This window comes from Gracilinanus agilis, chromosome 1 (genome assembly GCF_016433145.1).
Source record: "Gracilinanus agilis isolate LMUSP501 chromosome 1, AgileGrace, whole genome shotgun sequence".
Classification (NCBI taxonomy): Eukaryota; Metazoa; Chordata; class Mammalia; order Didelphimorphia; family Didelphidae; genus Gracilinanus; species Gracilinanus agilis.
In genome coordinates, this window is record NC_058130.1 from 391,123,310 (window position 1) to 391,141,280 (window position 17,971).

Consider the following 17,971-nt stretch of genomic DNA (forward strand, 5'->3'; position numbering starts at 1 on the left):
TGTAATTCTCCAGTGAAGGAATGAGGGGAGTCATTTTCAAATCTCTCCTTAGGTGCCTTGTCTCAGCTCTGCCTAGAGGCTGAACAGAGCTCAGGAAAGCACCATCTCTAGTTCTACTTAGCATGGAATGCTCCAAATGGATAGCAGTTTCTCTGCTGCTAAAATATCAATATGAAAATACTTTAAAACATATATTTAATAGCATAGCTATAAATGCAAAATTTCTTTCATCAATTCCTTAAAGGTTCTTACAGCTCAAAAAAGTGTAGTTTTTGTTGGTCTTGCTAAATGTGCTAAGATCCTTGCAGACCAGTGGGCAGGGCAATAGAGAACATCTTGACTTTTTAAGCTGTGGAAAATAGTTTTAGTAAACATATGGCCCTAAAAGGGCTCTACTTTTGAAGAATATTCAATTTGGTTTGGGGCACTTTTAAAACAATCATTTGGCACTTTGAGTTTGAAGTTCTTAGGCACAATGTGACAGAGTCAGTTTGGTCAGTCCCTCCTCATGCATTCTGTATAATAGCTGAAACTCAGCAGGAAGTTGGTGGGATTCCTGCCACTTGGTCGTAAATTTGGTTCCTTTTTTGTCATAGTAATGGTAAGGAAGATCTTCCCGAGTGTTGGGGTCAAATCCAAATGGCCAAAATCCATACAAGTGGATCTCTTCACACATTGCAGATGCAAGGGTGTACATAAGAATACCTGTGCTCAGTCGTTTGGGTGTCAACCGTTTGTTTTTCCAGTACCTGTAGAATAATAAGCACATGCAGATTTAGAGATGGAGGCTTTAAGTCTCAACGTGACAGGCCAATATACCTCAGCTTCGTTAGATGACAGGTGGATTTCAGAGAGTGGAAGGTCGGCTATTCATATTAGAATATGAAGTTTTCTGTCCTGGAAGTGTTTTAAGATCCCATGTCGTAGGATCTTTCAAAAGAATGACTTCTATGACTTAGTGGATGAGAAGGCAAATAAACATCTTTTTTACATTTCCTTTATTAACTGCTTGCTATGTGCAGAGCACTATGGCAAGCCAGTAATGCCTAACACAGTGTTTTGCCCATATCTGAAGCAATGAGGTAGTGTGGTGGATAGAGTGCTAGGCTTCAAGTCAGGAAGACCTTAGACACTAACTATTTGTGTAACCCCAGGGCAAAGTCACATGACCTCTTTTGTCCTCGTTTTTTCTTAGCCATAAAACAGGGATCAGAATAAAAATCTATCTCACAGGGTTATTGTGAGATCAACTGAGAACAAATATAAAGTGCCTTTGGGACTTTAAAAGCATCATACAAATGCTTGTTGTTGTTGTTATTATCAAATATTTGATATTGTCATGGTGAGGTACTACAGGCATAGTCACTCTCTCCACCAGTGCTGAGCAATCAGTTCATCCACAAGTCTTTGGTGTCTGTTCTGTGCCAGGCATTATAAAAAGATGAAAATAAAATGGTTCCTGTTCTCAAGAAGCTTGCATTCTATCCAATGAGGCATGTATGCACATACATCTATAGAAAAAATATATTTTAAAATACAAGGAAATTTTTATAGTGAGAGCACTAGCAACTGGGCAAGGGGTGGATTAGGAAAGGTCTCGTGCAGGAGACAGAGCTCAATATGAATTCTGAAGGCAACTCATCGATAGCTAGCAATATGAGTTAGAAGCCAAGTCCCAGGGAGTTACTTGGAGAACATAAAGGTCAAGTAACATTCCCAAGCTTACACAAAGATTAAGTGTCAGAGGCAAAATTGAAGCCTAGGTCTTCCTGACTTTTACTCCAGACTTCTTCTCCTATATCCCCTCATCCCCATGCTTTTCACCTAGTAGGCACTTAATAAAATGTTGTTGAATAGATGAATGAATGAATGAATGAATAGAACATTATCCATCTCTAAGGATGCATGTGCTCCTAATACAAAAGGGTCATTCTAGCATTTTCTTACGTTCGATGAGTCTAGTTAGTTCCTTCTCATGTATTCTTCATAGTAGCTGAAACTTGACAGAAAGCTGGCAGGACTCCTGTCACTTTGCCACCTGACTCTCTGCTGTAACATGGGAATACACACACACACAAGCACATATTTCTATATACATTTACATACTGTAATAAGCTTATGTGTGTAAACATGTATATGTATGCACACATACATACATGTATGCATTAAATCTCTTGGTTCTAGAAAGATTCTGGCTCCTGGCTATTGTTTCCAGATTGTTTGGACAAGCCAAGAAATATTTGTGAAAGTGGTGGTTATGGACAGGAGCAGGAAATCTTCTGACCAGTAGCAGTTGCCATTAATAAACAAGGATGCAAATACTGCTTACCAACATTCCTCTAAATTTAGGGAAAATGCTAAATTACGTCTATTTCATTCCTCAGTTGTATTTTTAAATTTTAGGCTGTGACTCTTGTACTCATTTTATTTGTGAATTTGAATTTACAGTGGACAAAATTCTATTTTGTCAAATCAGTGTGTTTACTTTGGGGATGACCGGGCTACTATGGGACTACATTAAAACACCTTATAGAGAATTCAGCCAGAATATAACATAGTCTTTCTGTTGGAGTTCCTGAGTCCTTGAGATGTTTTACATACTACCTATGGTGTCAGAAGATTTACCCTTTTATTTCCATCTTAGAATCAAAGATTTTACATAAATATTAATAACTACAACTAAAGACCTTGATTTGCTTTCCATCTTTCACTGAGGTCATTGAAGCTAACGAGAGCTAGACTCTGACAGCTAAGTGTACCCTCAATTAAAAAACTCTCAGGGTACCAGAGGTAGGGTATCTTTTGTGCGGACTGAAATGTTCAGTGTCCCTTTTCTCTTAATCTCCTATTCTGCCTCACAATGTGAATGAACTGTTATATTTAAGTAGGACATTAGACATTTACAAGTCAATTAAGAAGGACAAGCAGAAAATTGAGGCAATTTTTTAGGTAATTTAGAATGAACAAAATCCTTCTGCCTAGGAAAGGAAGATATATTCATGTAGTTCTTCATAACCACTTTGGATGTTTTCATTTATTTAGTTCAATAGAGAATTAGTTGGTTTACCTCTTAATATTTTTTCTCTCTAGTTAATATAAAGACAATGTTATTACAAAACATCGACCTTTCCAAATCTAGTGCTTCTGGCACTAGTATAGTAAATGACTTGAAAATGGATTATGTTTAATGAATTAATCAACACCTTATTCCTATTAGGCTTACTCATATAGCTTATAAGGTGTAGGTATTTGTGAATGCAGGTAGAAATCTTGGAAAGAGATTGAGAAGCTACATGAAATGATTATTCAAATATTCATTAAAACCAAAACTATGGCTTCTCTTCTACAAGGGTTCACATATAAGTTATTCTCATTTAGGAACAGTACCTGGAGAATGTTGACTTAGACAAAGTTTTTCATCCTTGGCATTAATGGGAGAAGCAGTGTGGAGTTAGAAGAGGGTCAGCAATACATTCTTTGCCTGTGTTTAAATCTAACTCTCAATTATATTGAAGTTAATTATAAAATTTATAGGTTCTCCAGGATTTTTTGCTTCACCCACACTTTGTCGATGCCACACCCAACTAACTGGATAAAATGGAGAAATACATTCAAAACATGTATTTTGACACGTTGAATTGACTGCCATTTTTTTAAACCCTTACCTTCTGTCTTGGAGCCAATACTGTGTATTGGCTCCAAGGCAGAAGAGTGGTAAGGGTGGGCAATGGGAGTCAAGTGACTTGCCCAGGGTCACACAGCTGGGAAGTGTCTGAGGCCAGACTTGAACCCAGGACCTCCCATCTCTAGGCCTGGTTCTCAATCCACTGAGCTACCCAGCTGCCCCTTGACTGTCATTTATAAAAAAAAGATTTTCGGAGGAAGAGGCTTCCTGTTCCTTAAATTTAGGATTTTTTTTTTTATCAATCTTAAGGCTTTTGAGAATGAAAAGGGATTGAGTAGAGAAAGGCGATGGAAATAAGTCACCAATCTGTCCATTGGTGCTTAGTGGCTCAAAGTTGGGGATGAGCTAAAATGATTTCAATAATTACAAGTTAATCAAACAACCATTTGTGTAAGCTATCCATGGCTAATTATGAATGGCCCTTCCCCAATAGATCAAATGATTAATTTGCTATCTGAATAAAAGATGGATTAGATGCAGGAAAATATACACACCTGTTGACATGCTGCATTATATTTCCAGGCCAAGCCAATTGGACCTTTAACTGACCTCTGTGCTCGACAAAGAAATCAACTAGCGTCCTGGTGACAGTTGTTGAAGTATGGAAGAAAAATGCAGGGATCCAGAGGATTGCCCCATCAAGTTTTTTTAAACTGAGGAAAAAGTTGTTACGATCCTGAATGGTCAAAAGATTGTTGTAATACTTTTCCAGGATGCTAGGATTGAAGGTGGTAAGGTTGGTTTTCCTTCCAACATCTTTTTGGAATGCCTCGGTGGGGGCAAAATTGCAACGGAAAACAAAATCAGATTTATCTATTTCTTGTCCACACTGGCTCCCTGTCAGGATCCCACTATTTCCAACCACAGTACAAATATTATAATGCTTATTCACAATGGGTGACACATCTGGAAGCAGTGATCGGAAGTTATTGCTAATAGAGAAAACGTATTTATGGCTGGAATAGTCATAGTGCATCAGCTGTCCAATCCGAACACTATTCTTGGTCAAAGAAAAATTTTTTATTACATCGACATGTTGAAGAATCTCTTTCCTAAAATAAAAAGAAATTCATTATACATATCCCATTCAAAACAATTGATTTTTCAATCTTATTTCTTTTAAGCTACTGTTTCATTCAGAAAATAAGAATCTCAAACCAATGGGAAAAAAACTATTGATTGCTATCACAGTCTTTGGAAAGACACCAGCATCATATTATAGGATTGTGTTAGTCTTTGGGTCCAGTGTTCTAACTGAGGCTTCCCTTCTCAATGATAAAATTTGGGGCAAACAATATGCTAACTACTGTTATTGTATACCTTTTCTCTACTTGATATTGAGGACATAGATAATGAAAAGATGACCCAGGCCCAATCTGTGCCAGAAAATAACCAGTAGGATATAGCTACTATCTGTCATTGGGTAATCATGTTACTCATTTAAGTTGGGAACCCGGTCTTTGTTACATGGGACTGCTTTTTTGCTATTGGATATCAGTGTACAAGGCATATCAATTACCTACTCCTTTTTTTCTAAAATAGTGCCAAATATCTGAGAGCCTCAGTACAGTATTATATGTTATTGAAATATTAAAATGGTAATAGCAGAGGGAATAGTTGAATATTTAATGAAAATGAGATGATAATCTCATCAGGAACTTCTGAATAATGAAAGAGAGAATTAGGGAATATTGTTCTTTGATTTATAGAAACAAAACTTATCTGAAGAAAATTGAAATTCAGAAAAAATAATTATTATATAATGGGAAAATAGGTTAAATATTTGGCTTTTATGATGATTTTTGAGGAAAAAATCCTCTACTGCTCAATCATTCAAAGTACTTAAGAAAGTCAAGTAACCTGTTACTTTATGGTCATATCCACACAAATATCCAGTCAACGAACACATTTAAAAGACTTGAGATCTCTGATTAATGCAGTGACGAACCATAATTACAATGGTCTGGTGATAATCCACACTACCCACATTCTGAAAGAGAATAGATAGATTCAAGATGCACAATGACATGAACATGGACAATGTGGAAATTCAACCTGCTTTATGCATACTTGTTAAAAGGATTTTGTTTTTCTTTTAAGTGCAAGAGTTAAAGGTAGAGAAAATAAATGCTTGTTAACTGAAAAATAAAATGAGAAAAAACCCCAATACTCAATTGCTTTGAATCCCTACTGTTACTAATTTTAAGAACAGAAGTGAAAATAGATGCTATAGAAAACATCTCTAGGCACTTCATTTGATTATGTTAGCTTTATTATATTTATCAAATTATAAATCTGTATAAGGGGAAATATGTGATCCAGAACCTAGTGCTTCTCAAAGTAATTTCACAAAGGCAAAGGGAAAAGATATTCTGTTATTTGTTCATTTTTATGTTATCTACTTAAGTAATGGATTTCTATGACAGTTTTTACAGAAAAAGATATTTTTTTAAGCTTAAAAATCACATGGAGAGAACACTTGTATTACATCAGAAATATGATGAGTAATTGGTATAGAACCTAGCTAGCTGAAAATTAGTACCTCCCATTAAAGTTTTCTGGGTTATTAGCCAAAAACATTGGATAGAAACTCATCTCTGGTTTGTGGAGGAATTTTTGTTACAGAATATATTTTATTATTCAATATCTATGTATTGAGTTTTTAAGATCACAGTAACCCAGGTTGATGCTTTAGTTTAGGACAATGCATGATGTCACTGAGGAGTTTAATTGAATCTCCTATATTGTTTCTGATGGAATATTGTTCTGGTCAATATGTTAAAAATACATGCCCGAGCTGTGTAGGTGCTATAAACATTATTCACTGTTTCCTAGATTTAAGGCTTTGTGAAAACAAGTCTCCACACCCCTAATGAGCACACTAGATGGCTCACATTCCATTTGGCAGTATAATAATCTCATTAAAGATGCAGCTCAGCTTAGGAAGGCTAGAAGTACTGAAGATTTAAGTTCTATCTTGAATAAATGATTTTAAATAAATTCTGCAATCTTTCTCTTGATTATTTCTTCAATAAGTATGAGATGACTGATGTAAGGTATCACTAATAAGAATAACCCAGAATTCACTTTCCCATATGTTAAAAGCTACAAGGGTCTAATTTTTAAAGGAAATCAGATGGCATACATGCATAGTACATATATACATGAACATACAAGTGTATATATGTATACACATATATTTGTTAGTTTTACTTGCTAATTTTATGTGGTGAATCAGAAAAATTATCTTTTCATTTTAAACAATACATGTAATGTAAATTACATTTCAGCAAGACAATAAATGTTATTTTATGAATTTAATGTGGGATTCTCCTACCCTCAAATTTGTCTTGGAACTACTTTGGATGTCATACCTTATGACTAAAATATTGTTTGGAGTTTTTGATTGTTTAGATGCTATTTCGTTAGTACTTTGATCTTAAGCTGTGATTTTAATGTAAGGTCATATTAGAAAGAGAATATTTAAAATAACATTTCATTGAATTTGGTGTAAATTATAAAGCCCCTTTCCTCTGTTTAGCATTCTGATGCCATTGTTTTCAGTTTATGAGGGCACACACAGTATTCGTGTTAATTATAAGTTGTTACTTTGTACAGGCCAAGGAAAAACACTACACGTGTCCTAACAGCAGGGGAAATGATTGTTTCAAACTCTTGTATTCAGAAACACTTCTTTTTGTACTTTTGTGCTTTCCTCCTATCCTACCTTTGCTGTAAAAAAGCTGTCCGGTTAAATGTCCACTTAGAAGGTTTCTCCTGAAGTTCCTGGGTCAGAGAATTCGTAATGGGTACAAATGATGGGTCTAGAAACTTCAGTGCAAATTGTGACCTGGAAAGAATCATGAGTACATAAGCAAAATAATCAGCCTCTGCTATTAGAGCCAGAAGGCCATTAAAGTTCAACGGAGCTGATCCAATCGACACCGAGCTAAAAAGTCTCCTCCTTACTCTTGTCACAGTCCCCTCTCCTTTGACTTTCTTTAGTTTAATTTTTAAAAAAAGATAATATGAGTAAAAACAAACACACCCTTAATATCCTCGTTGCTACTGGGAAAATCATAAAATGGCCGTCAAGCATAGAGAACGGGGGACCGGGCTGAAGGAAGCAACTAAATATAAAGCATGCACCTAGCCAGTGTAACTCAAGGAGTCAGCACCACGGACAGGCGACAGCCCACAAAACCAGGCAGAAATCCAAACAACTTCAACACTCCAGGGCCTGACTTAATTGTTTTTGGAAGGGAAAGGCAGAGGAGAGTGCAGATGGGGGAGGGGGCAAAGGGTGGTCCCCTTCCTTAACCTCTTCCATCTCGAATCTGTTTCTGGTTTAACTCACTATTTCCTGACTCCTTCACAAAAGAGGCCCATATCCTCAACTTCCACAGACTCTGTGGAGGTCTGGGAGCAGCCCTGAGCTACTTGAGGGATTGGGCGGGAAAGGTTTCCTAGCGCCTAATCCAGGTCTGGGAATCTTATGGGTTGAGGGCATTGGGCAAAGCTTTCCCTCAGGCGCAACATCTACATCTAATGGCCAGGTTCTGGCCACAGGATTTTGTTCCCTTCATCCCCCTCCCCCAAATTATCTACAGGGCCTGTTTACTGTGCAAGATCACCCCTCCCCCACCACACACACACACACACACACACACACACACACACACACACACACACGAAAAAATGAGGGGTCTGAGAGCGGAGGTGTGAGTCGCCAGAATACCTAGGAAAAGCAAAAACTGTTGGATAAGGAAGGAGCTAAGCTAAAGAGCTAAGGAGCAGGTCCTGTCCCTACTGACTTGGACTGGGTATCTGGGGTTGGGGATGTCTATTTCCAGCCTGTGGGCTGCTTACTGGGAGGTGATGGGAAGGAAGAAGGACTGCAGGACTTTGGGTTGTAGTCCCGAAGGGGGTTTTCTAACAGAGGAAGGGTAGAGAGAAGAAACCCTAAGGGAGCCCTTCGAACAAACCCCTCCATAATTTCTGTAGGGAGGCGGGGGAGTAAAGGAGAGGGGGATAAGCAAAGCGCCTGCGCCATTTAATCGCCCCTGGACTGACCGTCACCACAGCCATGTCGAACCCTGCAGACCAGGGGTAGGGAGAATGCTCTCACAAGGCACACATAATCATCTCTTTCCCTTCCAAGTAGCAACCCTCGTTCCCTCGCAGCAATTCTCATTCCCTCATCACCACCATCCTATTTCGGGGAGAGGGAAGGGGACATGGCTACTTAAAACTCAGAGAAAGGCAATCAGATCGATTTGGCCAGGAGTTCGGGGTAGGTTCCCCCACCCCCGTAAATAATAAACAGCGATGATGATCACGCAGTTATCTAGGCGAAAGTGTCTCTGAGATGCCAAAATACCTTGCTCATGTTATGTTCCCCGCCACCACCAAGCTCCAAACCTTCCCTTTCCCAATTCCCCAACCATAAAATAATAAATAAACCAGAGGAAAGAGAGTGAGAAAAATAAATGGCCACACTTACCTAAATCCCGCGTGGAACATATACATTCGGGGCACCCTCGGGCTGGCGTACTTGGGAGTGGTGAAGATGTTATCCTTTTTCAAGGACACATAGCTGATCAGAGATAAAATCAGCAAGGCGACGCTGAGCATGACCAGCCCCAGTGCACTAACCACCCGGGCCATTTTGCAATTTCTCATCTTGGGGAAGGCGTGAGTCAGTGAAACCCAAGAAATCGGTCCATTGAGTTGCAAACGGCTGCTTGGGGAAGGGGGGGCGGCGGTGGCGAGCGTGGGGGTGCGTGTGTGTGTGTGTGTGTGTGTGTGTGTGTTGCGTGATTGGGGGGGAGGGCTCTGAGCTGGGGGAATAGCGAAAGGATGGGGGTGGGTAGACAGAGAATCCGAACCCCCAAGGAAAGGGAGAGCCAGGACAATGAAGAATTAAAAATAAAATGGAAGGCTGGAGCTGCGGTGTCGAAATGGCAGCTGGCTGCGTTCTACGTCTCCTCTCCGCTGCCTGCTCATTCTACACCGCGCGTTTCCAGTGGGGCTGCCATCCCTCTCCGCGGATGCAAGATAAATGTGATTGGAATAATGTTACAGTTCGATCTAGGCACAGGATTTAATTAATGAACTCTAATCTCCCAAATAACCTTGGGGGGGGGGCGGATGGCGAGGAAGGGAAAAGGAGGGGGCTAAGAGAGAGGAATTAAGGAAAAAATGCATCAGTCCACAGCACTGGGCTGTTCACGACCAGGCTGGATAAAGCTAGAAGGAGGATGAATGTGGGGAGACAGACACCCAAACTTAGTTTAATGGACCATTCATAACTTTATAAATAAATCGCAGAATAGAGAGATAAATAACAGGATTTGCTGCCTCTGAGGATAAACACCAGCTGTGCTCTTCCCATATATGTAATGAGAATAGTATTAGTGAGGCATGCACTTAAAAGCTTCTGTATCCACCAAGAGCAAATCACCCACACACCACCCAGTAACCCATGCCCCCAGCCCCGGAAAAGTGGACAGCCAACTACTACTGTTATTCTGCCCCCACCAAAGTGCCTAGCCAGAGCCTATCCTGTCCCCTCTATGGTGTGGGCTAGCTTCAGCCAACTCTCCCACTGGCCAAATAACTGGTGTTCCCCTCCCCATTAACAGAAACAAACATTCAGCACCTTAGAACATAAAATAGTGGTAAAATAGTAAAGTTAGTGAACTTTTCCTTTTACTTAAGGGTGGGGATCTTAGTTTGTACTTCTTTTCATCCCCACTGGGCAATACCTTACTACAGGGTCTGAACTGAAGATTGGTACTACCAAAGTCCTGAGCCAGAGCAGTGATTTCATTCTTGGTTTCTCTAGTTTTGTTCCTTTTCTCTTTTACTAAACCCTCTATCTCAGGAGTCAAAGACATGTGCATACTTTAAATCACTTTTAATTGAACATTTGAGGGTTCAGAAGTCCTTGCACATTACCTTTAACTCTAGGGATTATCCATCCCTTTGCACTAAGCCCAAGACCTTTGGCACACTAGCTGGATTCTTTGTCTTACCTTCCAATTTTGGTCAATTAGCACTAATATAAGAGTGCTGGAGATGAGAATTTGGCTGTAAAGGCCTTCTTCCAATAAAGCAATCTAAGGTATTTCAGGCAGAAGTGCTCTCTTCAGAATTCCCATAATACCTTGTTTGTATCTCTCTTAGGGAACTCATCACATTATAACTTTCGGCATTGTTATTTATGTCTTACCTCCCCAACTAGACTATAAGCTCTTTGAGGGCTTCATCTCTGTTTCCCATAAGCCCCAGTGCACAGATTCTCAGTAAATATTTTTTAAAAGGCACCTTGATGGTGTTGAATAGCATATAAAATATGGTGATGGGATCCTAGGTTCTGAGCTGGAAGAGACTTTAGAGTTCATGAATACAATTCCTGCATTTTATAGATAAGGAAACTTAGGGAGTAAGTGACTTGACAAGGGTCACATAGTAAGTAAATGAATCTCTACATTTTCAAGAACAGAATAAGGAATTTCTTGCCTCAGATATCAAGATGTAGGAAATGGGATAAGACTATCACAATAAAATGTTTCTTTCTCCACAGGCTTCTGATTCTCTCTTATTTTCCTAAATGATTTTCCCATGGCATTTTAGTCCCACATAGTCCCACATTACTGGTATGATAACTGAAGCTCAAATTTTAACATAGGTTTTCTTCTGGAAAAGAAAAAGGCATTGAGAAAATTTTAAATATAAGCAGGAGAAATAAAAATTAATAATAATGCTCACACCACAATGAATCTACATAAGAATGTGTAGTGGGAAGAATTTTGGCCTGCAGAGTCAAAACACTTTTATCATGTGATCCTGAACAACATACTTCAAACCTCTGAGCTCCAGCTTTCTCTTCTAGAACATGAGTGAGCCGGACTAGATCCTCTCTAAAGTCCCTTCCAGGTCTAAAATTTTGTAATTCTGAAAGCTACTCAGTTTGTCACTTTGTGTACTTTTACAGCTGTGGAGAGCAGTGGAATCCAAGAAATATAATTTTAATAAATGAAAAAATGAAGGTTTATTTTTAATGTATTTCTTTAATGCACATGTTATTGTTTGGGCTATATTCTAAAAACAAATACATTGTCTTTTTGCAAGAATTAAGTGGAGGACTTTGCCTCTATTGGACTCTTCTCACAATAACATATAATAACAGGGGGGTGACAGTAAATTCTTGAAGGTTATGCTAGGACTCTGGCAGGTCTTATCAAGCTGGAATGACTTTGACTAGAAACCATGTTTCTGATTCCTAATCTATTAACAGGTCTCTTATCCATGCTCTGTCTACTCTAATAATCTATTAGTATGCTAAAAAAAAGTCCTACTATTAGCATCACTCCTTCATTTGTTGAGCATCTTTTATGTTTATAGTATATTGAATTCTCTGGGGAATGCTAATAAGCATAATACTTGGTTCCTCAGATTGAGAGAATTTTAGCACAGGAAGAGGCCCTACCAGGCAGATAGGTGAACTCTTTTATTTTGCAGATGAGAAAATATGACAAGAGAGATTAAATGACAGCTATAGTCACAAAATAGAGAAAATCAAAGTGAAAGGACTCGAAAGACAAATCTTCACACTTCAGATTGACCCCTTTTCACAGAATAGCACAGAATAGCAATAGTTCCCTGCAAGGAACTCACAATCTGTTCAAGGAGGCAGATATGCATAGATTGACAATTGCACAGAGCAGTCTATGACAGATGTCAGATGATTAGTAGAGAGAATAGAGGTATGAAAAGTTCAGAGGAGGGAATGAACACTTTAGGATGGAGTAGTCAGAAAGGGCTTATTGGAAGGGATATTTCACTTGGGCCTTGTAGAATGAATAGAATTTCTAGGGCTTGAGAGGATGGAAAAGGTTATTACTGGTGGAGGGAATAGTGAAGGATCACAGAATATAGAGCTGAGAAGTGTCCTAGAAGTACTTCCATCTAGTCCAATTAACTTGTTTTATGATTAGGAAACTGTTGAGAGAGAAATGGTATATCCAGATAGTAAGTAGCAGATATCAGCTTTTGGTTCAGGTTTTTGGAGTCAAAATCCAAAATTCTCCCTACCTTTTATTGGGAAAGGGTGTAAATGGTACTTTGGGGAAAAGACGACCAATTTAAGCAGAATTCATAGGGGGATGATGGGAGACAAGACTAGAGGTGTAGTTTGGGTCTAGATTATGGAAAGCTTTGAATGACAGATTAAGCAGCTTGCAGGCAATAAGTAGATATGGGAGGCTGAAAAACAAAAAGAGTGACAGCCCAAAAGTAATGCTTAGTTATGTCACATGAAGGATTGTATCTTCATGATGCCTTTATTAAAATTAAAATATATTACTTCAGTTCAATAGACTTTTAAGCACATCTGTTGTATGTAAGCTACTCTGCTAAGCATTGCAGATATACAGCCAAAAATGAAAGCCTTTGTTTACCCTCAAGGAGGGTAGAGATACTGAGATGATAGAGCAAGTACACATTTTAAAAAATTAGACAAGGTAGGGAGTAAAAGGGAAAAGATGAAATATTAAATTGTTCTAGGTATGAATATTTGAGAGAAAGAATGGCAACACTTGGGGGGGATCAGGGAAGACTACCTCAAGATGACTTGGGGACCAATGCAAGGGAAATGTTTGAAGAAGCTATTTTTTATTTAATTATATTAATCTTTTAGGCTGTCCCTGGGAATTTCTTATGTCGAAGACATTTTTCCCCCAAGTTTTTGAGGGCATTTACTTTTCTAGAAACCAAGGTGCATGGCACATAGTAGGTGCTTAATAAATGCTTATTGAATGAGTGGAGAAGCCACTGAAAACATTATGATTTCAATTTAAAGCATTCATCTGCCTTATTGTATTTCTTTATTGCCCTGAATTTGAGTATGAGAAATCATCTGTGCCTTAGAGGTAGCTATAGTACATTACCTATATACTGTCAGCTGAACGATTTTCTAAAAAAAAAGGTTCTAATCTTACTCTTTATCTTAAAGTTCTTTTTCTTTCCATTTGTGGCATTTAGGATGGAGTAGTCAGAAAGGGCTTCTTTGGAAGGGGTGATATTTCAGTTGGGCCTTGTAGGATGCTTCCGTTTCTGCAACTTTGTTAACTATGTATCTTTATTTGCAGGAATAGTTCTGGTTTGTTGGGGAAATTATAACAATATTATTAAAACACTATCTGAATGTAACATCATTTAGTATTATTTAAGAAGAAAAACTGAAGGGCAGCTCATTTATTTATTGGTGGGCACCATTTTCACTGAGGAAACAGTAGGGACTGCCTGCAATGACTGGCTTGGCATCCTGCCCTTTGAAGCTTTCTGATCCTTACCTGCCCTCATTTCCTGGGACCAATCTGTTTCTAAGAAAGGAAAAATATAAGGAGCATGGCACATAGTAGGTGCTTAATAAATGCTTATTGAATGAGTCATTAGTTTGCTTGTTCTGCATTGAGTTATTCCTTCTTCTGGTGCCAGTTTGACTTTCCAGCACTATTTTCAGTAACTGGACTTACACATTGTTGTGTAAGATTGAAACTGTTGAAATTTCAAATGTTAAACATTAAAATTGTTGAAATTATTCCCAATTTCAATCAATGGGCACCTGTCTTATTCCCCTATAGTCTGAGTCACTCCCTTGGTTTTCTGCCAAACGCCCCAGTTCTCTTGGGATGGGAAGAATGCTTCCAGTCTTCAAAGAAGGAAAATTCTGTCCCGACTACCCAGTGCCAGTGTTTGGGTTCCTTATTCCTTCAGCTGGACCTCTCTAACAACAGCTTTTGTCCTGCTGCCAGATTGGTGCAGGCCAGGCTGTATTCTCTTGACTTTACTTCCTCTTACTCTATTCTTGCTGCTCTGACTTTCCAAGATTCGTTTCTACTTTTGTGGGTACTGGTCAGGCCTAGTCGGTCTTATCTTGCTATTGACCACACCTTGGTTTTAGCATCTTCCCAAAATAATGTTTTGAGAAATTTATTCAAATACTGCTCTTGTTTCTGAGTTTTTTTTTGTTTGTTTTGAAGTTCACCAGACAATGCACTTAATTTTTTTAAACCCTTGCCTACCATCTTAGAATTAGCATTGTGTATTGGTTCCTATGCAGAAGAGTGAGAAGGGCTAGACATAGGGGTTAAGTGACTTGCTCAGAGCCACACAAGTAGGAAGTGCCTGAGGCCAGCTTTCAACCCAGGACCTCCCATCTCTAGGCCTGGCTCTCAATCCACTGAGCCACCTAGCTGTACTCCCTCCCCCCAACAAAATGCACTTTTGAGCCCTATGATATTGAATTGTATTTTCTAAGAGCCAAGAAAAAGTGGTCGGTGGTGAGATTTTTCTAGGATAAAAAGGTTGGCATCTTTCCTTTAAGAAATGAATTTGATGCTCCTTATGGTCTAGGGCCAAGGAACTTCTACCTTCTTATTTCCTTTATTCTCCATCTGTACCATACTCTGTGGTCAGCCATAACTGTAAGGAAAACTGCTCTTTCTAAGTGGGCATATATAAGTATAAGTACATTCCCATGAAAAGACATGAACTTCGTTTTATTTGATAGCTGAGAAATAAAAGTTTGATCCTAAAAAAACCCCAAAACAAAAAAAATATGAAATGTTTTAGCCATTCACCAGAAAGAAATAGTTCTGAATGATGGACTAGCAGCCAATTGAGAACTTAAATGCCTCCGTTTTGTGAAGGGATTTGTGTGTGTGTATGTATGTATGTAAGAGACACACACAAAGACAGAGGCACATAGAGAGACAGAGACAGAAAGACAGATGACAGACAGAAAGAGAAAGCTGGTGCCACAGAGAGAGGATGACAGAAATAGAAGAAAAGACAGGTAGAGAGAGACAAAGGGAGAGACTGAAACTTGAAGCTTTTCTGATGTCAGAATTTTTTGAGCTGTGTTTTTTGTAAGCCTCAACGCTCTATTTAATGCAAGTTGTTATTGCTGTTACATTATTATAATTATTACAGACTCAGTGGAGAGAAATAACGCAATTTAATGCTTACAGATTAACAGGGGGTGTAAAGGAAGTAATGAGCAATTTTCTTCTAAAAAGCAGTTGGGATCAGACTGGAATAGAAAGGGTCAAGTGCTTGAAATAGTTTGTGGGCAACCTCAGAGGTGATCGGGCTTTTCTGTTGGCATCATAGAAAGGAAATATTAAGCCAATTAGAGTTTATAACGGTTTAATGACATGTTATTTATCAGACAAAAGCACAAGTTAATTAATTGATACTTTTAAAATGAAGAATTATATTTTTGTGGGGAAAGTATAAGTGATTATATCTTGGGTTAAGTCCCTGCTCCTCATTTATCTGTTTCCTGAAAGCCCTTCCTCCCCCAGCACACATATATAAACACCCCCACCCACCAGCATTTTCCTAATGGCAGCTATGTAAAGCACAAGTAAAATATCTAAGACTAATTAATTCATCTTCATGGGGATAAATACTCTCAAATTTACCTTTCTAGTCCTAATCTCCCTACTGATCTCCAGTCTTGAATCTCTAACTGCCTATTAGACATTTCAAATTAGATGTCTCATAAACATCTTAAATTCAGTATGTCTAAAATTGAACTTACTATCTTTTCCCCTAATCCCTCCCCTCTTTCTAAATTCTCTAATACTGTTGAAGGTACCAACATCTTCCCAGACTTGCAGCCTGTGTGCCATCTTTAATTGCTTGCTCTTTTAGATCTATCCAATCTTTTGCCAAGACATGTCATTTTTACCTTCTTAATGTCTCTTACACATGCCCTTTTCTTTTCTCTGACACTTCTCCCAACCTTGGTACAGGCCCTCATCACCTCACAACTGGATTATTGCAATAGCTTGCTGCCTGATCTTCTAGCCACAAGTCATTCTGCATTCCAGTCCACCTGCCATTTGGCTGTCAGAGTCATCTTTCTGAAGCTCAGGTCTGACCATGTCACCTTCTCTACATAATAGACTCTAGTGGGTCCCTTTCACCTTCAGGATGAAACAGAAATTTCTCTGATTGGTATTCAAAGTCCTTCATCCCCTTTCCAGTTTTCTTACACTCTGTAGCCCTCTAAATATTCTACCATCTAGTAACACTGACCTCCTTGCTCTTCCTCAAACAAGACAATCCTCCCAACTTCACACATTTTCTCTGGCTGGAGTGCTCTCCTTCCTCAAATCCAACCTTGGTTTTCCTGGTTTCCTTTACATCTCAGCTAAAATCTTACCTTCTACAGGAAGTTTTTCCCATGTCCCCTTAATTCTAATTCCTGTTTGATTGTTTCCAATTTATCCTGTATGTATTTTGTCTATATATAGTTGTTGGTATGATATTTCTTTATTTGACACAGAGCTTTTTCTGAACAGGGACTTTCTTTCTTCATATCTTCAGTACTTAGCACAGACCTTGGCACAGAGTGGGTACTTAAATGTTCATTGACTGACTGGCGGATTCAAGTCAATATAAGCATGTTATTTTTCAGATTAAAATGGTCATAAAGCAAGAACTCTGTTCTTAATGTTCTGGGTCCTAGCGTGCAATTGGAGAAAATCACTACTTTTTGGTAAATGACTAGAAGTGTTGGAATAAAGATCATCTATAGACTTATTAAAAGCTTCTTGGTAATACCAGTAGTAGACAGAACAAAAAGGATCATATGGGTGGCATCTTCTTCCCCTGTGGTTTTAGTTTCTTCTAGTTTCCTATTTATTGAAAGCTTTTTATTCCATGAAGTTTGGATATCGAATGAGTATAGTGACCTCTAAAAATTTTCTTGTTTGTTTTGGCTTGCTCAGTATCGTGCCTGGCTAGTGCTTGTGGGCAATAATTCTTTTGGATTTTTGCTCTGGTTCAAGTATACCTTAGATGTTGGTCATTTCAGGATATTTGGGGCTTTATATATGTCTATTGCTTTATAAATGACAGCAATATTCTGTGCTATAATTCTGGCTTCTTGAGAATGTCTTTCTATGAATGCAGTAGATTCTCTATTTTTGCAACCTTCAGTGATGTTGCACGGTTTCTACCACTTCTTTGCTTAATTTGCATTGATCAATAAATCCAGGTAGCTTAATAATAATCATTCTGCAATTTCTGGTCACAAAGACCTGATTCTGAATCTTTTCCATAAACTCCTCTATTTCTGAAAACACATCTACATAATTTGGCCATTTGTTCCACAAAACTGCTCAAATGTCCCCTCCTTTCTACTCACACAGCCATGACCCTAATTCAAGCTCTCATCACTTCTCACCTGGAATATGACAATTTGTT

General features: G+C 38.6%; 1 protein-coding gene across 1 annotated transcript; it reads right to left on the bottom strand.

The window, feature by feature from the left end:
• Positions 1-466: 466 nt before the first annotated feature.
• ST8SIA3 (ST8 alpha-N-acetyl-neuraminide alpha-2,8-sialyltransferase 3) lies at positions 467-9,511 on the bottom strand. The gene is made up of 4 exons (XM_044657802.1): positions 9,189-9,511; positions 7,413-7,535; positions 4,180-4,737; positions 467-749 (listed from the first exon to the last, which is right to left on the bottom strand). The coding sequence occupies exons 1-4, from the start codon at positions 9,365-9,367 to the stop codon at positions 467-469; spliced, it is 1,143 nt and encodes a 380-aa protein (XP_044513737.1). The 5' UTR covers positions 9,368-9,511.
• Positions 9,512-17,971: the final 8,460 nt, after the last annotated feature.